This window comes from Rousettus aegyptiacus, unplaced genomic scaffold (genome assembly GCF_014176215.1).
Source record: "Rousettus aegyptiacus isolate mRouAeg1 unplaced genomic scaffold, mRouAeg1.p scaffold_m13_p_4, whole genome shotgun sequence".
Lineage (NCBI taxonomy): Eukaryota > Metazoa > Chordata > Mammalia > Chiroptera > Pteropodidae > Rousettus > Rousettus aegyptiacus.
Genome location: NW_023416307.1, coordinates 31,567,637 through 31,589,050, shown reverse-complemented (window position 1 = coordinate 31,589,050; position 21,414 = coordinate 31,567,637). Strand labels below are relative to the sequence as shown.

Sequence of the window (21,414 nt, the reverse complement as noted above, 5' to 3'; positions counted from 1 at the left end):
GAGGTGGTGCCTGTGGGGTGCGCCACAACTTTTGTACCTAATCTGTGCATTAAACAGTTTAGGTCAGAGATATATAGGACTAATAAAATTGGAGAAGAAAAAACAATAAGCACATATTATTAAAGGGAGTGGTTTATAAGAGGAAGAGAGATAAGCAACTGGGCTAGAGACAAAGGTTATAATGTAAATAACACAATCAACATTTCGATTTTGACTGGTGCACAAGCTAAGACTATTCTAAGTAAGAGAATACATTTAAGTTGATTTTAATGTTGTGAGTGTTTCTCAAATGGTAGGTTGCAACTCTATAGTAATTATTTATTAAAATAATTCAGTGGGTTACATTCAGGATTTTTTTAAAGAATAGGATAGGATAGGTGTAACTTAAGTGGTAGTAGGGTCATTATTTTGTGCAATTTTTATGTCAATAGTAAATGATTGATAGATAGATAGACAGACAGATGAAGTTATTGGGATGGATGTATGATATATTCCTGTGGATCATGATCCAAAATGTTTGAAAGCCACTGACTTTCAACAGTGGTGGCAAACTTTTTCTGTAAAGGGCTGAATAGTAAATATTTTAGGTTTTTCGGGTTACAGACAGTCTGTGACACGTGTGTGTGTGTGTGTGTGTGTGTGTGTGTGTATGTGTTTAATAATCCTTTAAAATTATAACAATCATTCTTAGCTCATGGGTCACACTAAAACTAAAACAGGCTATGGGCCAGATTTGGCTCATTGATCATAGTTTGCCAACCCTTGTCTTCGAAAGTAGCTTTAAGCTACTGTATTATATCAATACTAATAAGAGCTAAGTACATGGTTAACTTTTAAGAGCCTGTTGATCTTGTTTTCTGAAGTGGTTGTACCATTTAAAATTCCACCAGCAGTATATGAGAGTTCCAGTTCCTCCTCCTCATTGCTAGATTTTGGTGGTGTTGTGTTTGTTAATGTTGGCCATTCCAAAGGCTTTGTAGTTGTGTCTTATTGTAGTTTTAACTTGCATTAACAACATATTTTCATGTAAAGCGTATTTTCTTGTGATTTTTGGATGTTTATTTGGCTTTTTAAGAAACAAATGTTCAAATATTTTTTTCCTTTTTATTGGCTTTTCTCTTTATTATTGAGCTGCGTGAGATCTTTATACATTCTAGTCGCAGGTTGTTCCATTTCATTCTGGCCTTCATGGTTTCTGGTGAGAAATTTATAATCATTTGGGTCATTGTTTCCCTCTAAATAACACGTTGTTTTTCTTCTGAGTGCTTTCAACATTTTCTCTGTTTTTAGTTTTCAGCAGTTGAATTATGATGTTTCAGTTTTCCCATTTGGAGTTCACTGAGCTTCTTAAATCTAGGTTTATGTCATTCACCAAATATGAGGAATTTTTGGCCTTTATTTCTTCAAACTTTTTTTGTGAACTTCCTTATTTCTCTTTTCCTTTTGAATTTCCAAAGACACAGATAGTGTCTTAGTGTTTTTCCACAGGTCTCTGAGGCTCTGTTAATTTTTTTTCAATCTTTTTTTCTCTTTGTTATTCAGATATGATGATGTCTTTCAGTTCTCTGATTCTTTCCTTTGTCACTTTCATTTTGGTATTGAGTCTATTCAGGGAGAGTTTGTATGTTTTTTGTAGTTATATTTTTCGGTTTGAAAATTTCTCTTTGGTTCTTATTTATATCTTTTCTTTGCTGAGACTGTCTTTCCATTTATTTTAAAAGTGTTCACCCTTAATTGTCAAAACTTTTTTATAATATCTGACAAAGAATTAAAGTAACTAATTTCAAAATCTGTCATTTTGTCATTGGAATCTGTTGATTGTCTTCCTGAAACTTAAGGTTTTTTTAAATTCTTTTTCATATCAAGTAATTTTTTATTCCATCTGGAGTTTCCAAATGTTATGACTTTGGATCTTATTTACATCTTATAGAGAATGTTGATATTTTTGTATTAGCATGCAATTACCTCACTTATTCCAACTAAAGTCTTCTTTGTGATTTTAATGTCGCTTTTGTTTTCAAACCCTTTGTGGTGTTGTTCAGTTTTGTCCCCCATGTGCTCCATCTAGTGGCCAGTTGGGGCAGCGCTCTATTTCTTAGTTCTGTTCTCAAACTCCGGTATAATATTTAGGGTCAAATCTATGCATGAGCAGCTTGGGAAGTCATAAACAACTTTATAGGGTTTCTTTCTCTAGTTCTTCCCTCTCTGTGATCTCCCCACTAGTTTTGAGTTCTCTGTGGCTTCTGTTTTTCGGTCCTCTAACTGGAAAGGTGGGGCTTTATTTACTGTTTTGCCAACACATTTTCCGCAATGACTATTGTGTCCAGAACCAAGCGATGGATATTTACATTGCCTTCTTGGAACCAAAGCTTTTCCAGTTGGGGAGGAAAGTTCCACTCCCTCAGAGTTTTTGGAGCCTGCAGACCTCTCTCTACCACCTCTATCACTGCCAAAAGATCCCACTCTTTCTCCTCAAGCCCAAACTATAGGACTTCACCTGGAGTTCTCTCTACTTGTGCCAGTGACCTTTTCCCAGGTTCTCCTGCCAGGCGAAGGAATCAGAGGGGAGAAAAAAACAAACAGTAAAATTGCCACTGGTTAGATGGAATGTCAAATTCTTCTTCCTCAATGTTGAGTCTTCCAACTCGTGAATAGTGTATACCTCTCCATTTATTTTGTTCTTATTTAATTTTTCTCAACAATGTTTTATACTTTTTATATACACATCTTGCACACATTTTGTTAAGTTTATCACTAAGCAATTCATGTTTTTGGATGCTATTGTAAGTGGTATTTTTAAAAATCCATGTTTCAATTGTTCATTGCAGGTATATAGAAAGAAATATAATTGATTTTTTTCATGTTGATTTTATATACTGCAACCTTGCTTAATTTACTTATTAGTGCTAGTAGCTTTTCTTATAGATACCTTAGGATCTTCTGCAAAGATGATCATGTGATGAGTGAGTAACAGCAGTTTTACTTTTTCCTTTCTAATCTATATCCCTTTTATTTGATTTATTGCATTGGCTAGGATTATCAGTAAAATGTAGACTAGAAGTAATGAGGATGGACATCTTTGCCTTGTTCTCAGTTTTAAGAGAAAAGCATTTAGTCTTTCATTATTATGCATTAGGTAGATATTTTTTATAGGTGCCTTTTATTACTTTGAGGAAAGTCCTTTTTCCTTATAATTATGGAGAGTTTTTGTTATGAATGGGTATTAAGTTTTATCAAAACTTTTATCTACATTTATTAAAATGAACATATTTCTTTTTCTGTTAATGTGATGAATTGCCCTGATTTTCAACTTTTAACTCAACCTTTCATTCTTAGGATAACTTCGCTTTTTTATGATCTATTATCCTTTTTGTAAGTTGTGGGATTTTGGTAAAGATTTTTACCTCGATGACCATAAGATGTGTTGTTCTTTATTTTTTTCTTTTCTTAAATTGTCTATGTTTGGTTTTGATATTTGGATAATGCTAGAGCCTCTTCGCGTGAGTTAGTGAGGGTTCCCCTTCCTTTGTTTCCTGAAAGAGTTTGAGTAGGATTGATATTATTTTTTATGTATTATATAGAATTTTCCTATAAAGTTATTGGGGTCTGTAGTTTTCTTTATGGAAAAGTTTTAAATTATGATTTCATTTTTTAAATAGCTATAAGGCTAGAGTCTTGAATTATTTTTGCTTCATTTTGATACCTTTTTTCCCCCAGGAAATTTTCCATTTTATCTAAATTATCATATTTATTCATGTGATGTTATTTATATTTTATTATTGATTTAATATTATTTTAATGTCTGCAGGCTTGTAGTGATTTCTCTCTTACACTCATTTTTTTTATATTGATAATTGTGCTTCTCCCTCTTTCTTTTTTTTAACCAAGTTAACATTTTTATTTTTTATCTTCCAATCCTTGTATATAAGCATACATATATTTTATAAAGTTGATATAATAGCATATGTAAAATTATATATTTCTCCATCTGACATTATATTAAATAGTTTTCAATGGCAATGTATTTGTTTAATCATTTTAAAAAATACTTTATTGAGGTATGATTGACTTTCAAAAAGCTGTATATGTTTAATGTATAAAATTTGATGAGTATTTAAAGTTAATGGAATTATTCAGCCTTAAAAAAAAAAAAAGGAAATCCTGCCATTTTAACAACTTGGATGAACCCGGAGGACATTATGCTAAGTGAAATAACCAGACACAGAAGAACAAATCATACACAATCCCATTTATATGAGAAATCTAAAATAGTCAAACTCCCTTTTTAAAAAAAAATCTGGCTAAAAGTTTATCAATTTTATTAATCTTTTCAAAGAACTAGCTTTTGCTTTCATTGTTTTCTCTACTGTTTTTCTGTTTAATATTGTATTGAGTTCCACTCACCTATTATTATTCCCTTCTTCTTACATTAGGTTTAATCTGTTCCTTTTTCTGTCTTCTTAAGACAGAAGCTCTGATCATTGATTTTAAACTTTGTCTTTCTCATATAAGCATTTACAGCTATAAATCTTCTAAGAGGAAAGTTTACTTGGAGGTCCATGTTAACATATCTGAAATCAGGGTAGATCTTAGCCTCAGTAACATCTTACAGTTATAACTGTTATCATTTTGTTCTTACTTAGTGGTCACATAGTAATGATGTATCTTGGTGTCCTAAATTCAATGAAATGCAATATTATACAACTCTTTTGAACTTTGTGTATCTAATAATTACTTAGTAAAGATCCTGACACAATGATGCTTGTGTGTCATAGCTGCTCTCTCCTTGCTATTGTTTATATTTTATTTGTAACATGATTATCAGCTTTTCATCTTTTTATTACCCTGAAAATTGAGGGCTCCTTGAGAGCTGTCTTAACATCCTCCAAAGTTTCTAGCAGAATGTTCTACATATAGGGTACTCATTGCTTGTGTATTAAATAAAGGGTAAGAAAGACTTAATTGCTGAGCATAGCATTGGAAGTGGCCCCAAACTGAAGCCCTGTGAACCCATAATTAACATGTACATCAAAAAATTGCTAGTATGTATTCGTTGTTGGATATATCTCATTTCTTTGAGCTAGCAGTGCAGAGTGATGTACTCTTCTATTAAAACAGAACTTTTTAATTCATCTTAAATCTTTTCCTATCAATTGCTACATTTTTGTTTGTTTGTTTAGACATAGATTACCTAATGTTTTCTATTTGGAATTTAATATACAAATATTCATACTGTACATATGCCACCATTTGTCTGTTTTCTTATTTATCTTACCTAATATGTGTTTCCTTTGGATATTTTATGTCTAGTTTTTTTTAAAAAAAAACTGAATTAAATACAGCATCGAATTATTGCTTTTAGTCTCTTTAGCTCCTTAAAACCCTGTTGTTTTCACATGCTTAGAGCGCTCCAGAGCAAGGCAATATTATAGGCTTTATACTTACACAGTCTCCTCCTGCTCCTCCAGGTGTAGCATTTCAGCAGATGAAGTTTTCTTTATTGTTTTTTTTCCTCATTATGGGAGAGTTATATTGCATAAAGATTTAACTCAGACACTAACTGTAGAACTCAACCCAAGGGAAAAAGTGACTCAACTGTATGCTTACCTGCCTATGGCACTCCTAAAGAGAAGAGCCTGGGGGTCCATGCTCACATTGGAAAAACTGCATCTATTGGCAAACCTGCCTCCTTCCTAGCTCAGGAAGACCCAGGTTCCACAGACACTGCTCCTTGGTATAGGAAGCCACTATTTATGTTTATCAATCAGAACACTTACTCATCTAAAGGTGGCTTAACCAATGAGAATTTATGTGTCTCAGTAAGGACTCCAAAGTTAGGCAATTCTAAGGTTGGTGGAGTGGCCTAGTGATATCAGGGTTCTGGTCTTCCTCTTAGAATTTCAACATGGCTGCACCTTTCTAAGCAGCATAGCCCCACACAACATAGATCCTAAAGCCACTTTTCCTGTTTTGAGTGAATGTACCTCCCTCTCATCAAAGAGGGAAATCTTTTCCATCAACCCCACATGTACCTCCTCGTATATGTCATTGTCCAGGATTGCGTCACATTGTGCTCCAGCTGCACAGGAGTCTGGGGAATCAAGTCTGTAGAATAGTCACACTCTTTAGTGGGAGGTAGGCTCTGACTACGAGGAAGTAGGTGAGTGGCTGCTGGCTGGGCAACCAATAGTATCTGCTTGTGAATGTGTATGTGCGCATGTGTGGGTAAGGTACATATAGAGAGAAATCTAGACCGGAACCCTGAAATCACTAGGCCACTCCACCAACCTTAGAATTGCCTAACTTTTTGTTTGGGTTAAGTCTCTCATTCCCATATGAACTTGTATGAGGACTCAGAGCAGAACTATGGATGACCCACCACAGTGGAGGATGATGGTGGCATTTGGGCTAAAGTTGCCTTTGCTTTCTATGACATAATCAGAACTTCACGTTTTTAGTTACTTGAAATTTTGTGATTTCAGGTTGAGTCCAGAAATCTTTCTGAAACGCCCAGTGGTTGAAGGAAATCGTTGGAGGCTGGACTACGTTCTTAAACGAAAAGCAGTATGTACTTTCCAAACAAATTCTGATGTGATTTCTTAAATGTGCATTGCCTCAAAAGTACCTTTTCTTTTCTAAAGTCTTTCATGTGTATAATAGCTTTTTTCTTTAGAGTTTGACAAAAAGTAGAATATTTATTGTTTTCATGTTCATTTGGTTATGATTTTTTTCCTGTTACTTTTGGCTACATAATATTTTAGCCTAATTTACAGCATGGATTATTTTAGTAATTTTAATTTTTGGTTTTTGATCAGTTATGAGCAGTTAATTTTATGGGCAAAACTTGTAATGATGTTTCATCATTGAATAATAAACGATGAAATGGAACATAGCATTTCATTTTGTTTTATTTACTGTTCCATTATTTGAGCAAAAAAACCCAGTCATCTGACATTTCAGTCAGATGAGGTCAAGCTGATCTTGAAAACTATCAAAGAGGAGGGACATTAAGAATTAGTGCTGTTTCGGTTCCAATTTTGGGACAGTTCACAGTAATAATGTGGAATTGTTTCTTGTGCAGTTGACCCTGTAGATTTGGGGTAAGCATTGAGTGTGCACTTTTTGTTATAAAAAGTAAATAACTGAAGCAGTTATAGGTTTGCGGATGACTACTTTACATTCATATTTCTGATGAATTTTTTAAATATAGTTGGTCCTAAACCAACTTAAATTATGTTCAATTAGAATAGATCTGAATTTATTATTAATCATGTCCAAATTGGGGAGTGCTAGCCTTTTCACTATTATTTGAGACTATCTTCATCCTTTTTTATTCTGTCATTAAACATTCTAGCAGATCCTAAGTCCCGGGGCAGCATTTTCCTATTTCTCACAGCCTCATTCATCTCTTTTTTCCCATCCTTGACATTCCCTACCCTTTTCCGCATTCACTTTTACCTTTCCTTTCAATGTCTTTTCCCCATGCCTTTACTTTAGGATTTCTGCAGATATCCATAATATAGTCAGAACTCATTGCTAATATCGATGGCAGAAGTCGATAATCTTTATTTCAGATCCATGTTTTGCCAAACAGCATCATTTTCGTGGCTAGTTTAATTTGTTTTAACAAAATTCTTTTCGTAAAATTGGAAATTCTGGTCTTGATAAAGCATTATTTGCATATTTATTGAATAATTCACATACAGTTACTGAGTGTCTCCTGTGAGCCAGGTACCACACTAATTACTAAAGATGCCGTGTATGTGAACAGGACTCCATCTCTGCCTGTGGATGGCTTGCTAAAGGACTCATGTCCTGAGCTCAGTCCTAGCCTTACTAAACTTCTTTCTGTATTTTGAATGGCTGTAGCTTTCTCCCTGTTTCTCTCTATGAAATGGCACCTTTCCCATTTCTCTTTAAGATTTCATTTTAAAGTTTCTTCAGTCTTGCCTCACAACGATCAGTTATACTAGTTAAACCTCTCCTCATAGTGCTTATCCAATACTTTACTGTTTTAGGTTTCAATCAACATGTTCGATGCATGCCTACCATGTGCCAGGCTTTTGGCTAATCATATGGGGATGCACATAAATAACAAACTTGATTCTCGATCCGAAAGAGCTTAAAAATCTACACAAGAGTCAGTTGGGTACAGAGACGAGCCAAGATTCAAAGGCAGGTGGGAGAGTATTGGGCAGGTCTGGTTGGGAAGCCCCTCATGACATGAGGAGTTTAGGGCATTTAGGATGGGGGAAAAAAATTAAAAGAAGACGTTTCTAGGTGCAGGAAATATGGTGAAGAAACATTCTGGACTCAGGAATTCAGAAGGCTTTGTCAGTCACAGTATGGTTACAAGGTTGATTACACCTGAGTGTTAGCTTAGGTAGGATGGCAATCAAGCTGGAAAGGTGGCTACAGCTAGGATATGGAGGCTTTGTAAGCCAAGCCAGTGGTTTGGACTTTATGGAGTACAGTGGGAGCTACTGTGAGGGGGGTGGGTGTGATGGATGAAGGATGATCTGATTGAAACGATGTGTCAGGAAGGTGAATTTGGTAGTGGTAGTGGGAGGAAGTGGGAAGAACTCAGATTCAGAGAGCTAAATTTTAGATCACTTGAGTCTGAGATGCCTGCAGGACATCTAAGTAAACTCCAGACAGCTAGTCAATGCCAGAACAGGGCTCGGGAGGAAGATCCCGCAGGCCTGGCTCTCCACCTCATGTTAGCCAAGAAAACATTATTGCCTATAATGGTGCTTCGTTATTTACTTCCTGAAACTCGGTGTTCACCTGGGACCTCACCAGGGCTATTGCCCATAAAAGCAAAGAGAAGCCATGCTAGTGATAGAATAGGCAACTGGACAGCTACACAAAGGGAAATAAACAAACACATGACAGCAACTCTTAAATTGCACATAATGATTTTTAAAATGTCCTAAGGGAAAGTAATACTATGAACTAATAATTTCTCAGTGGTACATAGAGCAAAATTGCTCTCCCTTAATCTAACTACACCATATTATTATTTTGGTCATAAATTTTTAACATTCAGATCATTCCAGGTTGACGTTTCAAATGCTCATAAATGCTACTTCATAAAAATGATTTAGTTTCCGAAAGCTACTATCTTTACGAGGTAGCGGGTTGATAATAACAATTTTTCTTGTATTAGTGGGTCCCAGAGGTCCACAATGTTGATTAAAATAAATTATTATTTTTTCTTCTATCTTATTATACAGATTTTTTGGGAAAGAATTTAGTGTCTCTGCCTCATAGCCAACACATAGAGAAACATCTCTTATAATGGCTCTTTCTTAAGGGAAAAAATGTAAATTTTGTTTCTCTGGTTATAACCAAGTAGATATTTTCCTGTTTCTTTGGCCTTCTGAGATGCAGTATCATCATTTAAAATAGTATAAACCAACCTTGAGAAACAGAGTGTGTGCAGCTCTAATCAGCATCAGGGTTTTCTACAGTCTGGCATTTACTGCAATAAGAGGTGAGATAATTTCTACTGTAGTTATGGTAACTCTTTCCCTGTACCTAGTTTGTATATTTCATCCTTAGCAATATGTGATACTTTTCAATGAGACTTACACCAAAAGAATCTTCAAGTGCAGCAACCTGTAGACTGACAGAAAAAGATTTAGGTCCCCAGGGGGATTTTGTCATCAGGTCAATTTCTTACTGTCCTGGACCACAAGGCACATTCTACCATTGCCATCAGTGAATAATATAAGAGAAAGATGTCCAGGTTTGTCAAATGAAATGAATAATCACATCTCCATGCAGAAAAATCAAAGGCAATCTTATCAAAGTGGGGGCCTAGAAAGGACATGGTAGGGAAGGGGAGAAGGGATCTTCAACCTTGAAGACTGCTTTAAACAGAATGGTTAAAAAAAAAAAAAAAAGGCACATGAGCATCTGTGCTCTTACATCCCAATCCTGCCAACATTTAAATGGTGAGGATATGATTTCTTTTTAGGCTTTACTATTTATTTTCCTGAAATATTGCACCCCCTGAGGAAGCCGTTCACAAGTGATAAAATTAGTGATTATCCTGTTGATGTGTGCTCTATACTGTCTCCAAGCAGTGGACAAACTTGACTGCCTCTGGAAAATATTTTGACCACAGTACTTTGAACAATCAGAGAAAAAGTTGGCTCAGAAACAGTCTCTTCATTTCAACTATGAAAAAGTTTTATTTTTCTGGTCTTCACATGTATTATGTATACGCAATTGTGTCTGTTTTCCTTGATTAAAAACTAGTTAGAAAAGAAAATAGAACTTTCGTCGTTGGAAATTCAGGTTCCATGAAGTTTATTCTATAGAACCTTCAGGTTGATTTCAACACGGATAAGAAGCATGGCATTGCATAGTGAACTCCACGCCATCCCTGTTGCTACTTCCCCTGTTAATACTTTCGTTTCCCCTCTCTAAGCAAAAGTAATTTCCCCTAGGGTCTCTAAAAGGCATTGGTAAAACATTTGATGTTTCAAAGTGTACTTTTAAAATTACAGAATTAACATCAGTTCGTTGTTGTTGTTTTCTAATTTGGCTTTTATTTTGCACATTTGTCTAAGTCTTCACTATTATGACCCAGCAAATGCCTTCATTCCCAAGGAACACTTTTTCCTTTGCCCTTTATAGTTTAGAGTTTATGATAGTGTTATAATCCTTGCCTAAAAGAAGAGGAGTTTATTGCTTTATTATCACAGAAATCTTGTCACTAATTAACTATATATTGTAGACATGGATGTAAGTAAATAATTGTAAACTGGACTGCATGAAAATGAAAATTTCATTTTTAACTACTTCCTTATTAGTCATTTGTATTTAAGCTAAAAAGACTTAAAAAGTCTTTACTCTGTTTCCTTTAGAGTTAATTTATTTCAATGAAAAAAGATACAGTATAGAAGACAATGTCAGGTATTAATAGATGGAGGGTAATAATGTAACCATTAGCATTAACATGTCATTTCAAAAATCCATTAGTTATGCAGGTAAATGAAAAATTGTAAAATTCAGGCCAATTCCTAATATGCAACTACTGTTCTTTATGAGTAATTATCTCATAAGCTCAAGAAGTAGAATTTCATCTATTTAAAAAAATGAGCCATGATAAAAGATGTGAGGTGTAATGTTCTGTAATTTAGGTTGAAATTTCAGATTTTAAACTTTATATCTTTTAATGGGAGGCTATTTGTGTGTGTGTGTGTGTGTGTGTGTGTGTGTGTGTGTGTGTGTGTGTGTGTTAGCCAGTGCACAATTCCAGAATATTCAAATAGCAATGTAAATATGAACAGTAGAGGAGAAAAAATAATGTTCTCGTTTTCATTAGAACGCTCAGTCAGTGGTTCATTGCAAATCACTCACTGGCTATTAGACATTAATCTGTTTACTTCCTGTCTACACTTTCCTTATTTCTCTACTCAAGTAATAGTTACATAATTATAATAAATAATCAACAGGTTCCAAAAGTCGGCTGTTAATCAGAGAAATGGAATGACATATATACATTTTTATCCATTTTTTTTCAAGCAAGAATGGGTCTTCTAGTACTCACATTTTCTTAATGCAGCCCAGAATGTAAATCTTGGTTTCCTTCCAAATATATATACACTTTTCGGATATTACTAATAATAAGAAAGTTCCTATTTTGAAGTGATGTGTTATTATAAAGCTTTAGAGGCCAAAATAATGCTTCTTAGTGCCAGCAGAGCAGTATTGGGGAATTGTGCATGTGGTTTGGTTTACTCTAATATTTTATATTCTACAACCTAAGAATATTAACATCAATGTTATTTCACATTTTTATAACACTGCGAAAATTTTTAGTTCTTATAAATTAGGTGTACTCAACCCAGTAAGTTTTCTTAAATTGGTAACATAGATTTCCATTATGAACATGCCCACTTACCATGGATTATTCACTTAAACTGCAACTAAATTATTCTTTGTCACTGTAATTTATTAGGTATGCCTGCATCTCTAATACTCTAGAAAGTATTATGGAAAAATTCTTGCCTTTAATCTCTGGGATATTAAATGCCTAGGTGTAGATACATAATCAGATATGTATGCAGTATGTTTCAGAATGCTTTCAGAGTTCCTAGGCACAGAGAATGTAAATTTAAATGTTACAGAGCACACAGCAATACTGAGGATGCAGACCTTAAAAAAAAAAAAGATGCCGTAAGTAGGGGCAAATTAGACAGTTTCCTGAAAGAATACATTCCGAACTATATGTTGGAGAAGGAGCCCTCTGAAAGGGAGAAGAAAGGGAGAAGAGGAGGGACATGCAGGGGAGGGGCAATTTAGCATAGGCCAAACCCTTGTTACCACCCAGAACTAGAAGAGAAAATACTAGTACATTTCTATACTACTAGCTGTTGGACATTTTCTTTTTGATGGTTAATAATAACAATAAGTGTTGTTTGTATAACATGTTAAAGTTTACCGGGCGCTTTTGATTTAATTTGGCTCTCGCAATGGCTTTCTCTATTTTCTTTTAGGCCCAAGTTCTAAGGATGTCAATGTGTGCACTGGTGCTAAAAATTAGGGCTTTTACAATGTTAGAGATGTTGACTTTTGAAGAAGTCATTTCACTAGCGAAATAAGCATAAATGATTTAATTATAGGTTAAGAATGTGAACCAACACCTTTATCTTTGAAGATTAAGAAAGGTCTTTTCCAAGCAAATGATCCAATCAAAAAAATGGGTGGAGGACCTGAATAGATACTTCTCCCTAGAGGACATACAAATGGCCAACAAATATTTGAAAAGATGCTCAACATCACTAGCTATTAGGGTAGAGGATAGGGGAGGAGATGGGTAGGTAGATGGAGTCAAGGGGGTCAAATATAGGTGGGTTGGGGGAGTGTGAAGTGGGTAAAGGGGATCAAATATATGGTAGCTGAAGCAAACTGGACTTTGGGTGGCAAACACACAATAGAATATACAGATGTCAAATTATAATGTACACCTGAAAATTATATACTTGTATTAACCAATGTTACCCCAATCAACTTAATTTTTTAAAAAAGGTGGTTTTCCATTTAAATAATTTTTTTAATAAAGAAAAATTCTATACAAAACACTCAGAAACATTTAAGGGATATTTATATAACTTATTGCTTCAGAGTTTCTCAATGCTGTTTCAATAATTATAGTATAATAAAAATAAACGAACAAACAAACAATACTAAATCTGTAACATGAATTGGTCAGAGCTTTCCTCAGTAAGTGTTTGGAAATGTTCACAGATGTAGCACCATCAGATACTTCAAGTTTCAATCTTCTGGCTGTAATTAGTCAAGTAGTGACACTCTTGGTATGACAGGTCATAGGAATGGAAAGGAGATACATTTTTATTTTTGATAATTTAATGTACATTTATAGTTACCTCTTTTTATTGTGTTTTAAATTAATACTCTATTATACTTGTATATAGAAGAAAGTTTTAGAAAGTACAATGCACTGAAAGAAAACAAAAATCATAACTTACCTGCAGAAATTCTCATTCCTCTCTGTGTTGTCTCTTGTGATAGCAACAAGGTGTAAGGATCTTCATTATGCTCTACAAAGAGGTGGAACTTGCTCTTGGAATCAACAGTGAATACAGCAAGAGGACTTTAATGCGTCTACACCCCAACATAAAGGTATTAAGACTCATCTTGATGAATAATGTTTTTTCTTGATTATTCTAATATAATATAAAAATAATATGTAATATATAATAGAATATATAAATTTTATAATGTTACATAAGCTACAATATATTCTAATAACATTTTTCAAAGATGTTTTGCCTTGAGCAGTAGTAATCTGTAGAATTCCCTAATGTATATTTTCAATATATAATATGTTTTTCACAGAAATAAAACAAAATAGTATACTTTCTTATACGTCCGGTGTTGTCAGAGTCAGCAGAATTGACATTTCTGCTTCTCTTAACCCTGATAATTTAGCCAAAAACACATTTCCCAGGGTTGTTTTAATATTTAAGAGGCCTGTAAAGATCCCATACTCTTCATTAAGATTATCCTGGAACCTCTTAGCTGTGATCTCCCCATGGAACCCCTTGAATACTACAAAGAGAGTTCCTCTAGGATTTAAGGTGCTTTTCTTAATAGCACCTTGTATAAAATCCTAATAAAGTAAATAAGCGTGATAAACAATTTGAAAAAAGCTATTTGATGTTTTACTGAAGACCTGAAACTTATCAATAAATATTGCCCCGTTATTGAGATACATCCAGACAATGAATCTGTAAATCTCCAGGAGGCTTAAAGTATATAACAATTATATATTTCAGTTGATTAAAAAAAGATATTCCATGGAAATAGTAACCGAAAGAGAGCAGGAGTGGCTATACTATTAGTCAAAAAGGGTAACAAAAGTTTCAGTGCAGCAAGACATAACATTATAAACATGTACATACCTAATAATGACCATCAAAATAGATAAAGCAAACATTGACAGAATCGAAGGGAAAACTAGTTTTACAATAATAGTTGGACACTTTAATATCCCACTCACAATAATGTATTGATATATACATAGAATGCAATATTATTCAGTCTTAAGAAGGAAGGAAATTCTGACATGCTAAAACATGGATGAACCTTAAAGGCATTATTCTAAGGGAATAAGCCAGTCACAAAAAGACAAGTATTGTATGATTTCATTTATATGAGATGCCTAGAGTGGTCAAATTCACAGAGATAGAAAGTATAATGGTGATTGCTGGGGATTGGGGATGGGGGGATTTAATGAGTATAGAATTTCAGTTTTGTAACATGAAGAATTCTGGAGATGGATTATGGTGATGATTATACAATATGAATGAACTTAATACCACTGATCCATGCACTTAAAAATAGTGAATATGCTTAATTTTATGTTATGTATAAAGAAATACAGAAGTGTATTATTTAAAAAAGTACTCTGCAAAGCTTTCGGAATGTTTCTACTTAAGGATGTAACAAAATAAGATGGGTCAGTCTGGGTTCATTTAGAGAGAATTCTATTTGAAAGCGGGAAGTTAATAACTCCTCAAAGTACCTTTCAAATCAAGAGCTGCCAAAATGTCAGTGTCCCTATATCCATATGCTTACTATTTCAGCTCAGTGGTTGCCAAAATATCAATATGCTTATTAAAAATCTTGCCAGAGGTAGATGTTGATTAAAATTCTTTGGATTTTTTAAAAATAATACCAGATATGATTCTTTTAGGGGAAAAGGGGAATCAGCTATTTCATTGAGCTGACTTTTATTGAAATATGTGACCAGACTTTAAGCTAAATGGCAGCTGCTCCAAAATGGAGTATGAGCAGGGGCAGGGGGGGCTTGAGACATACCTAGGAGTCTTTCTCTGTTAAATAGTGAAAATAAAATTAGAAGTTTGGGGATTTTCTTTGGTATATACAGAGCCCATTTTGATATTTGAATTCTAGAAAATGCTATTTAAAGGAGGAAACAAACCTATTTTATTATAATATGAAGGACATTTAAAAAATCACTTTGTATGTGGAATTTTTTTTCCTCTCAAGGTGATGAGGCACCCAGACCATGTATCTTCCAGCGTATATCTGTGGGCTCATCATGAGAAACTTGTCATCATCGACCAGTCAGTGGCCTTTGTGGGCGGGATCGACCTGGCCTATGGAAGGTGGGATGACCATGAGCACAGACTCACGGACGTGGGCAGCGTGAAGCGTGTCACCACGGGACCATCTCTGAGTTCCCTCACAGTAAGTGATTTCAGACCTTTACATAACAGCCTAACAGAAACACAGGTTGTATAAGTATGTATTGTAGAGAGATTGATTGACTGAGAAAGGAACACTGAGTCGAGCATAGACAGCTCTGGTTTCAAATAAATACCATCTAGTGAGTCTAGAACTCTGCATCTTGTAGTCTCAGTTTTTTCTCTTGTGAGAAAAGAAAACAGATCCAATAGAGCATTTGGTATCACATGGTCAGCTCTTTTATTTCCCATGTAAATTAAAAGGTTATTTCCTACTTGGAAAAATGTTCATAAATACAAATGTGGCAATTGAACTTTAAGTTAAATAAGCAGGCTTATTACGAATAGCTGCCAAAGTTTTTGGAATCTTCCTACTTAAAAACATAAAAATAGGATAGGTCAGGCTGGAGTCATCTAGGGAATTCTATTTGAAAGCAGTAGGTTAATAATGTCTCAAATTACCTTTCAAAGCAGCTCTGCCAACTTATCTATATGCCTATAATCACATACTTATTATTTCAACTCAAGTGGTTGCCAAAATATCAGTACACTTATTAAAAAAATTGATGGACTTCATCTTATTTTACTGGATATGTTGGTGACTTTTCTGGGAAAATGGAGATTTAGTGAATAGGTAACAGGGAGAATAATTGACAGAAAAAGTGTTGCTTACTTAATGTTTATCAGAGGAAGAAGTTCAGTAGCTCCACAGTGAAAGTACCTTATATAAGATAAAAAGGTTAATTGGTTTGAAATGTTAAGAATTTGCCCTACTGAAGGAAGAATGCCCGGAATGCCTTTGGTAGTATTTAAATAGCTCACAAGAATCCCCCACTGCCCTGTGGCCGACTGCACACATTATTGTGTGTCTGTTAGGGAGCTTCTATCATGTGCCAGCTTTACACCTCCCCTGACTGGAATTAAAGAGCCACACTGCAGTGTATTTATGGAGTGTCTTTCTTTCTTTCTTTCTTTCTTTCTTTCTTTCTTTCTTTCTTTCTTTCTTTCTTTCTTTCTTTCTTTCTTTCTTTCTTTCTTTCTTTCTTTCTTTCTTCTTTTTTTAAAATAATTTTCTCAGGCTGAAACAACGGAATCTATGGAATCCTTAAGCCTCAAAGATAAAAATGAATCTACTAAAAATCTGCCCATGGTAAAGAGTGGTAATGATACAGATTCAAAACTGAAAGGAATAGGAAAGTCCAGAAAGTTCTCCAAATTCAGCCTGTATCGGCAGCTGCATAGGCACCACCTGCACAACGCAGACAGCATCAGCAGCATTGAAAGCGCCTCCAGTAAGTCCTTGTCTTTGCTGCAGTTCTTCTTGACTACACCCTGTTCCTCCATTGCCAGACACCATATACTTGCTTTATAACCTGTCTTTCTGTAATGGAGTAAAAGGAACGATGCCGAAAGGTCACTAGGTCATCTCATTCAATATCATGCCATCTCATGGCTTTGTTGGGTTTGTGTGGCCTCATTTTAGAACACATTTATTATTTTATTCACAAGTCGTCATATCAACTGCAATTCATGCTTCCGCTGGTAGCATTTATAAAATAATGCTAAGCATTTATAAAATAATTCTAAGTTATAAAGGAAAAGAAAAGCATGTGGTATACTTTATGAATTTTTTTATAGAAGAAATTTCATTTCTCTTCCCATCCAGAAATACATCAAGCTTTATCCTCAAACATCAGATTTTCTACATCTTGTAAATTTCCTGTTCTTTTAAAATCTGTCTTAAAGCTCTGCAATTTTTCCATTGTACAGAATTTGTGACTAATTTTATAGATTTACCTAGTGTTAAAAATGATCAAACCTGCTTTCTAGTTTAGACAACCCGATATATTTTATATGCTTATTTCTTTGTAAAAAAAGAACTCTCAACTTTCCCCAGGTTATTGTAATCACTGTAGAAGTCATCAGAATTTAATCTATGGTTTAAAACCCCACTTGAAACTCTTTCGCTCTTCCAGTGATTCTGAGCAGGGACTCACTAGACCTAACATTGGTAAGTGATGTGCGAAGTGGCAGAACCTTCCTAGGCTTCAGCTTTTGCTGCATGAGCAGAGTGAGTGTGTTTCTGGATTGGCTTTCTGTTCACACCACATACATTATTGAGAGCAAAGCATGGGGAAGCACATGAGATTCCTGCTTCCCAAGAACCTGCACTCCAACACTAAGGTAAAATATAACCTACTAACGGTACCGGTGCATATGGCAGCTGCAGTTCAGGAGCGTTGTAGAAGTCCTGTGGAAGGTGGAAGTCTTCTCTGTGATGAGCCAGAAAGACTTTCTTGAGGAGGGGACACTGGAGTTAGTTTTGGAAGTACTTTGATTGGGTAGATGAGGATAGGAAGACATTGCAGGTGAAGTAAATGATATGAGCAAAGGAGCTGGAATGGGAAAGCACCAAGTGCTTTGAACTGTTAGAAAATACATCATTCAGTTGAGATCTAAAGTATAAGACAAGTAAGATATACAATAGTTACATTCGGATTCCCCCACATAAAGAAGGGAGTTGGACCTTTATTTAGCTAAGTATCTCAAAGACCACTGAATGGGAGGCATCATGCTAAATGTGAATTTTTTAGAAATTATAATCTGGTAACCTCTTGTTAGAAGACCCACATTGCTGAGGAATAGATTAATCAGGCCTAATTTGTGGTTGTAGGAATGAAGAAGATTTGGCAGTGGATCAGATATAAGGACAGGGAATCATAATAATGAATAGTAGCCATGGTAGAATTGCAAACTCGCAGTTATAGTGTGCAGACTGCCGGCCATGGCCCGGGCCCTTGCGGTGCTTGGCAGTAGCCCCTGCAATCTCCTTTGCAAAGAGGAGGTAACTCAGGCATAGAGGTGTAAGTGACTGCGTAATGAAGTTCCATTTTATCAGCCTCCCAGAGCTCAGGATATAGGTTTGTGACTTAGCAGAAGTGCAGACTACTACATCACGACCTTTTGTTTTGGCATACCATTTAGAAGGTGGCTGAGTTAGAGCCCAGCTAACATGGCTAGACGTGAGCCGCTTTTGGAGCTACTGAACCTAATAGAGTAACCTGGTCCTTGAGCAGTGGTTCCCAGCATTCTTTAGTCTAGAAATCATAACATTGACATACGTTAACAAATAGAGATTATATATATGAGGAGACATTTTATTTACTTAGCATATGGCTGTTACTTGATGCATATGTGGACCCAGGGACAACTCACAGTAATTCCTATGCTTGACAGAGCTGCAAAGCTCTGGGACACGGAACTGGGAGACCTCTGGGAAGTCCAAAGAGCCAGGTCAGGGGCAAATGCAGGGGCAGAGACTAAAGGTAAAGAGTTGGAGACAGGTCCAGGTCATTTCGTATGTGGCTTTGCTGCTTGAGGACTGAACTTAAAAATGAAATGGAGGACTGAGGTTGCCAAATCATGATGTTGGGGGGTCTGATTTATGACCGAGTGGTTGTGTTGCTGACAGGGCAAGTGGAAAAGCAGATGCGAGCCCGGTGCTGAATGCATTAAGTAGCCAAGGCCAGCGTCAGGCTGAGCAAGGTGATACCCACAGTGGTGCTCTGAGGATACTGATGTGGGTGGTTTTCAGGTGCTGATGGAAACCTCCTCCCTAACAAACTGGATACGTGTCTGGTGCAGCATTGTTTTATTAAGATAGGGAGAGAGAAAAGTAAACAGCCTAAATATCCAAGAGTTGGGAAATGGTGAAGAACACGAGTGGCTCATCCTTTTGAGGGAATTGTGCAGTCGTTAAAAAGTGTAAGGGGAGATTTAGAAATAAATGTGTGTGATTCATTTGTTTCATTAAATAAGTATTTATTGAGCTCCTAAATAGGCCAATCATTATTACGTTGCTAGTACCTAGTTCTACGTACTAGGAATATAGTGAACAGAACAGGTGAAGTTCAGTTAACTAGTTGGAGGATGAGGATGGAAACTATATATATTATATATATATATATAAATAGCTCATCAAACTCAATATATCATGTGTTGGGAATTATCATGGAGAACAGTAGAACAGGAGAATGGGGAAGGATGGAGGGGAGGAGTTACTGTTATATTAGATCATCAGAGAACACTTCTCTAATGAGGTGAGTTTTCAACAGCAATCAGAAGGAAGAGAAGATCGAGGATAAGAAAAGGTCTGGGTGAGGGTGTCCCAGCCAGGAGGATTAGCAAGGGTAAGGGCTGTGAGGCAGGAGGAGACGGTGTGTTCCAGGAGTGTGTCTGGAATGGAGTGGGCTGGTGGAGAGCCAAAGCAGCAAAGTCTGAGAGGGCTAGGTAGATTATGTAAGGTCTTGTGGACCTTGTAAGGATTTTAGCTTTTATAACTGAGTGAGATAGAAAGTCACGTGATGGGCTTGAGCTAAGGACAAACCAAGTTCCAAATTGCATTTTTACAAGCTCATTCTTCAGAGCAGACCAGGGCGGCAAGTAGTGGCCAGACAGGTACTGAATCCATCTCGAGATGGAGCTCACGGCATTTGTTGATGCACGGTGTATGGGATGTGAGAGGTGGAGAGGCCTCTTTCCATTAACTGTGCTAAATCACAAATTTAATTTTTTGATATAAAGAAACAAATTTATGTAGAAAGGGAAGCCAAAGGATAATTGAGTCCTTCTGGAGCAGCGCTTTGCAAAGTCTGTTCTGTGGACCCTGGTGTTTCTCAGGGACTATGAGGAGGGGACTAAGCAGGCTGGCCCTGGACCCTCCCATCTCTTTTGGTATCTGATTCAACCAGAACAGTCCTGCTTGTATTGTTTTATATATCGGAGTTCCGTGTGAATTTGCATTGGAAAAAAAAATGTAAGGTTCTACTATTAATAATGGAAGTTTAAGGTGCATAGCTCTACATTTAAGTTATGACTTGAAACTCAAATTAAGCTTAGAATGAGTCTTCATTAGAAATTCGAAATTGAATGTTTGCTTGAGTTAATAATTTTCTTTCCTGGGGATATTTAGTGGAGTAGCTTCTCTGCAATGTCAGTTTCACTTGAATGGAAAAGGCCGTGATGAATCGGGCTTCTAGTGAACCGTACTGGCGGTGGATGGAAATCATTATGGAGTGTGCATGCAAGATCACTGTGGGTTTCTAAGTAGAAAAACTGCACTAAAATCAGTTCATCCTAAATGTAATTGGAAATTATGATAGATTTCTGTAGTATATATTTTAATTCAAAACTACTCAACCATCCTCCATAGTTTTTTTCTTTCAAGAGAATTTCAAATTGACATTGCTTTGCTTGAAACAATGTTATTTTTAAAAGATTGAATTTTACTCTTATATTCAGTGACCATTTGCTGGTATTTTCCTTTTAAACAAGGTTAAGTAGATGACTGAGTGGGGAGAATTAATTTTGCAATTTAATGGAGACAGGTGTTTCAAATTCAGATATTAATCATAAGGAATAACAAATAGTAGGTTAGGTTGTTTCCAGACTCTGTTCTCAGAGATGCAATGGTATAAGATGTATAAGAATTATTTTCTGTTGTCAAAGAGCTTATTATCTAAGAAGCATCAGTTTTAAATATTTTACTAACCTGGTGCTTTAGCAGTTCATCACGGGGACATACCCCTACCAATGAGAGTCGGTGAAGCCTTCTCCACAAATGTAAATCCTGATGCACAATTCGAAAATCCAAAAAGTTTCAAAA

General features: G+C 35.7%; 1 protein-coding gene across 6 annotated transcripts in view; it reads left to right on the top strand.

Annotated features, from left to right (window-relative positions):
* Positions 1-21,414, top strand: part of PLD1 (phospholipase D1) — a 175,835-nt gene that overhangs the window by 94,317 nt on the left and 60,104 nt on the right. For 5 of the 6 annotated variants that reach the window (XM_036218563.1, XM_036218560.1, XM_036218562.1 and 2 more), the window contains exons 12-16: positions 6,483-6,564; positions 13,549-13,659; positions 15,553-15,753; positions 16,828-17,041; positions 17,647-17,760. In XM_036218563.1, the coding sequence (XP_036074456.1) occupies positions 6,483-6,564; positions 13,549-13,659; positions 15,553-15,753; positions 16,828-17,041; positions 17,647-17,760 (722 nt within the window). The remainder of the gene's footprint in view (positions 1-6,482; positions 6,565-13,548; positions 13,660-15,552; positions 15,754-16,827; positions 17,042-17,646; positions 17,761-21,414) is intronic. The other variant, XM_036218566.1, reaches the window with a different exon arrangement.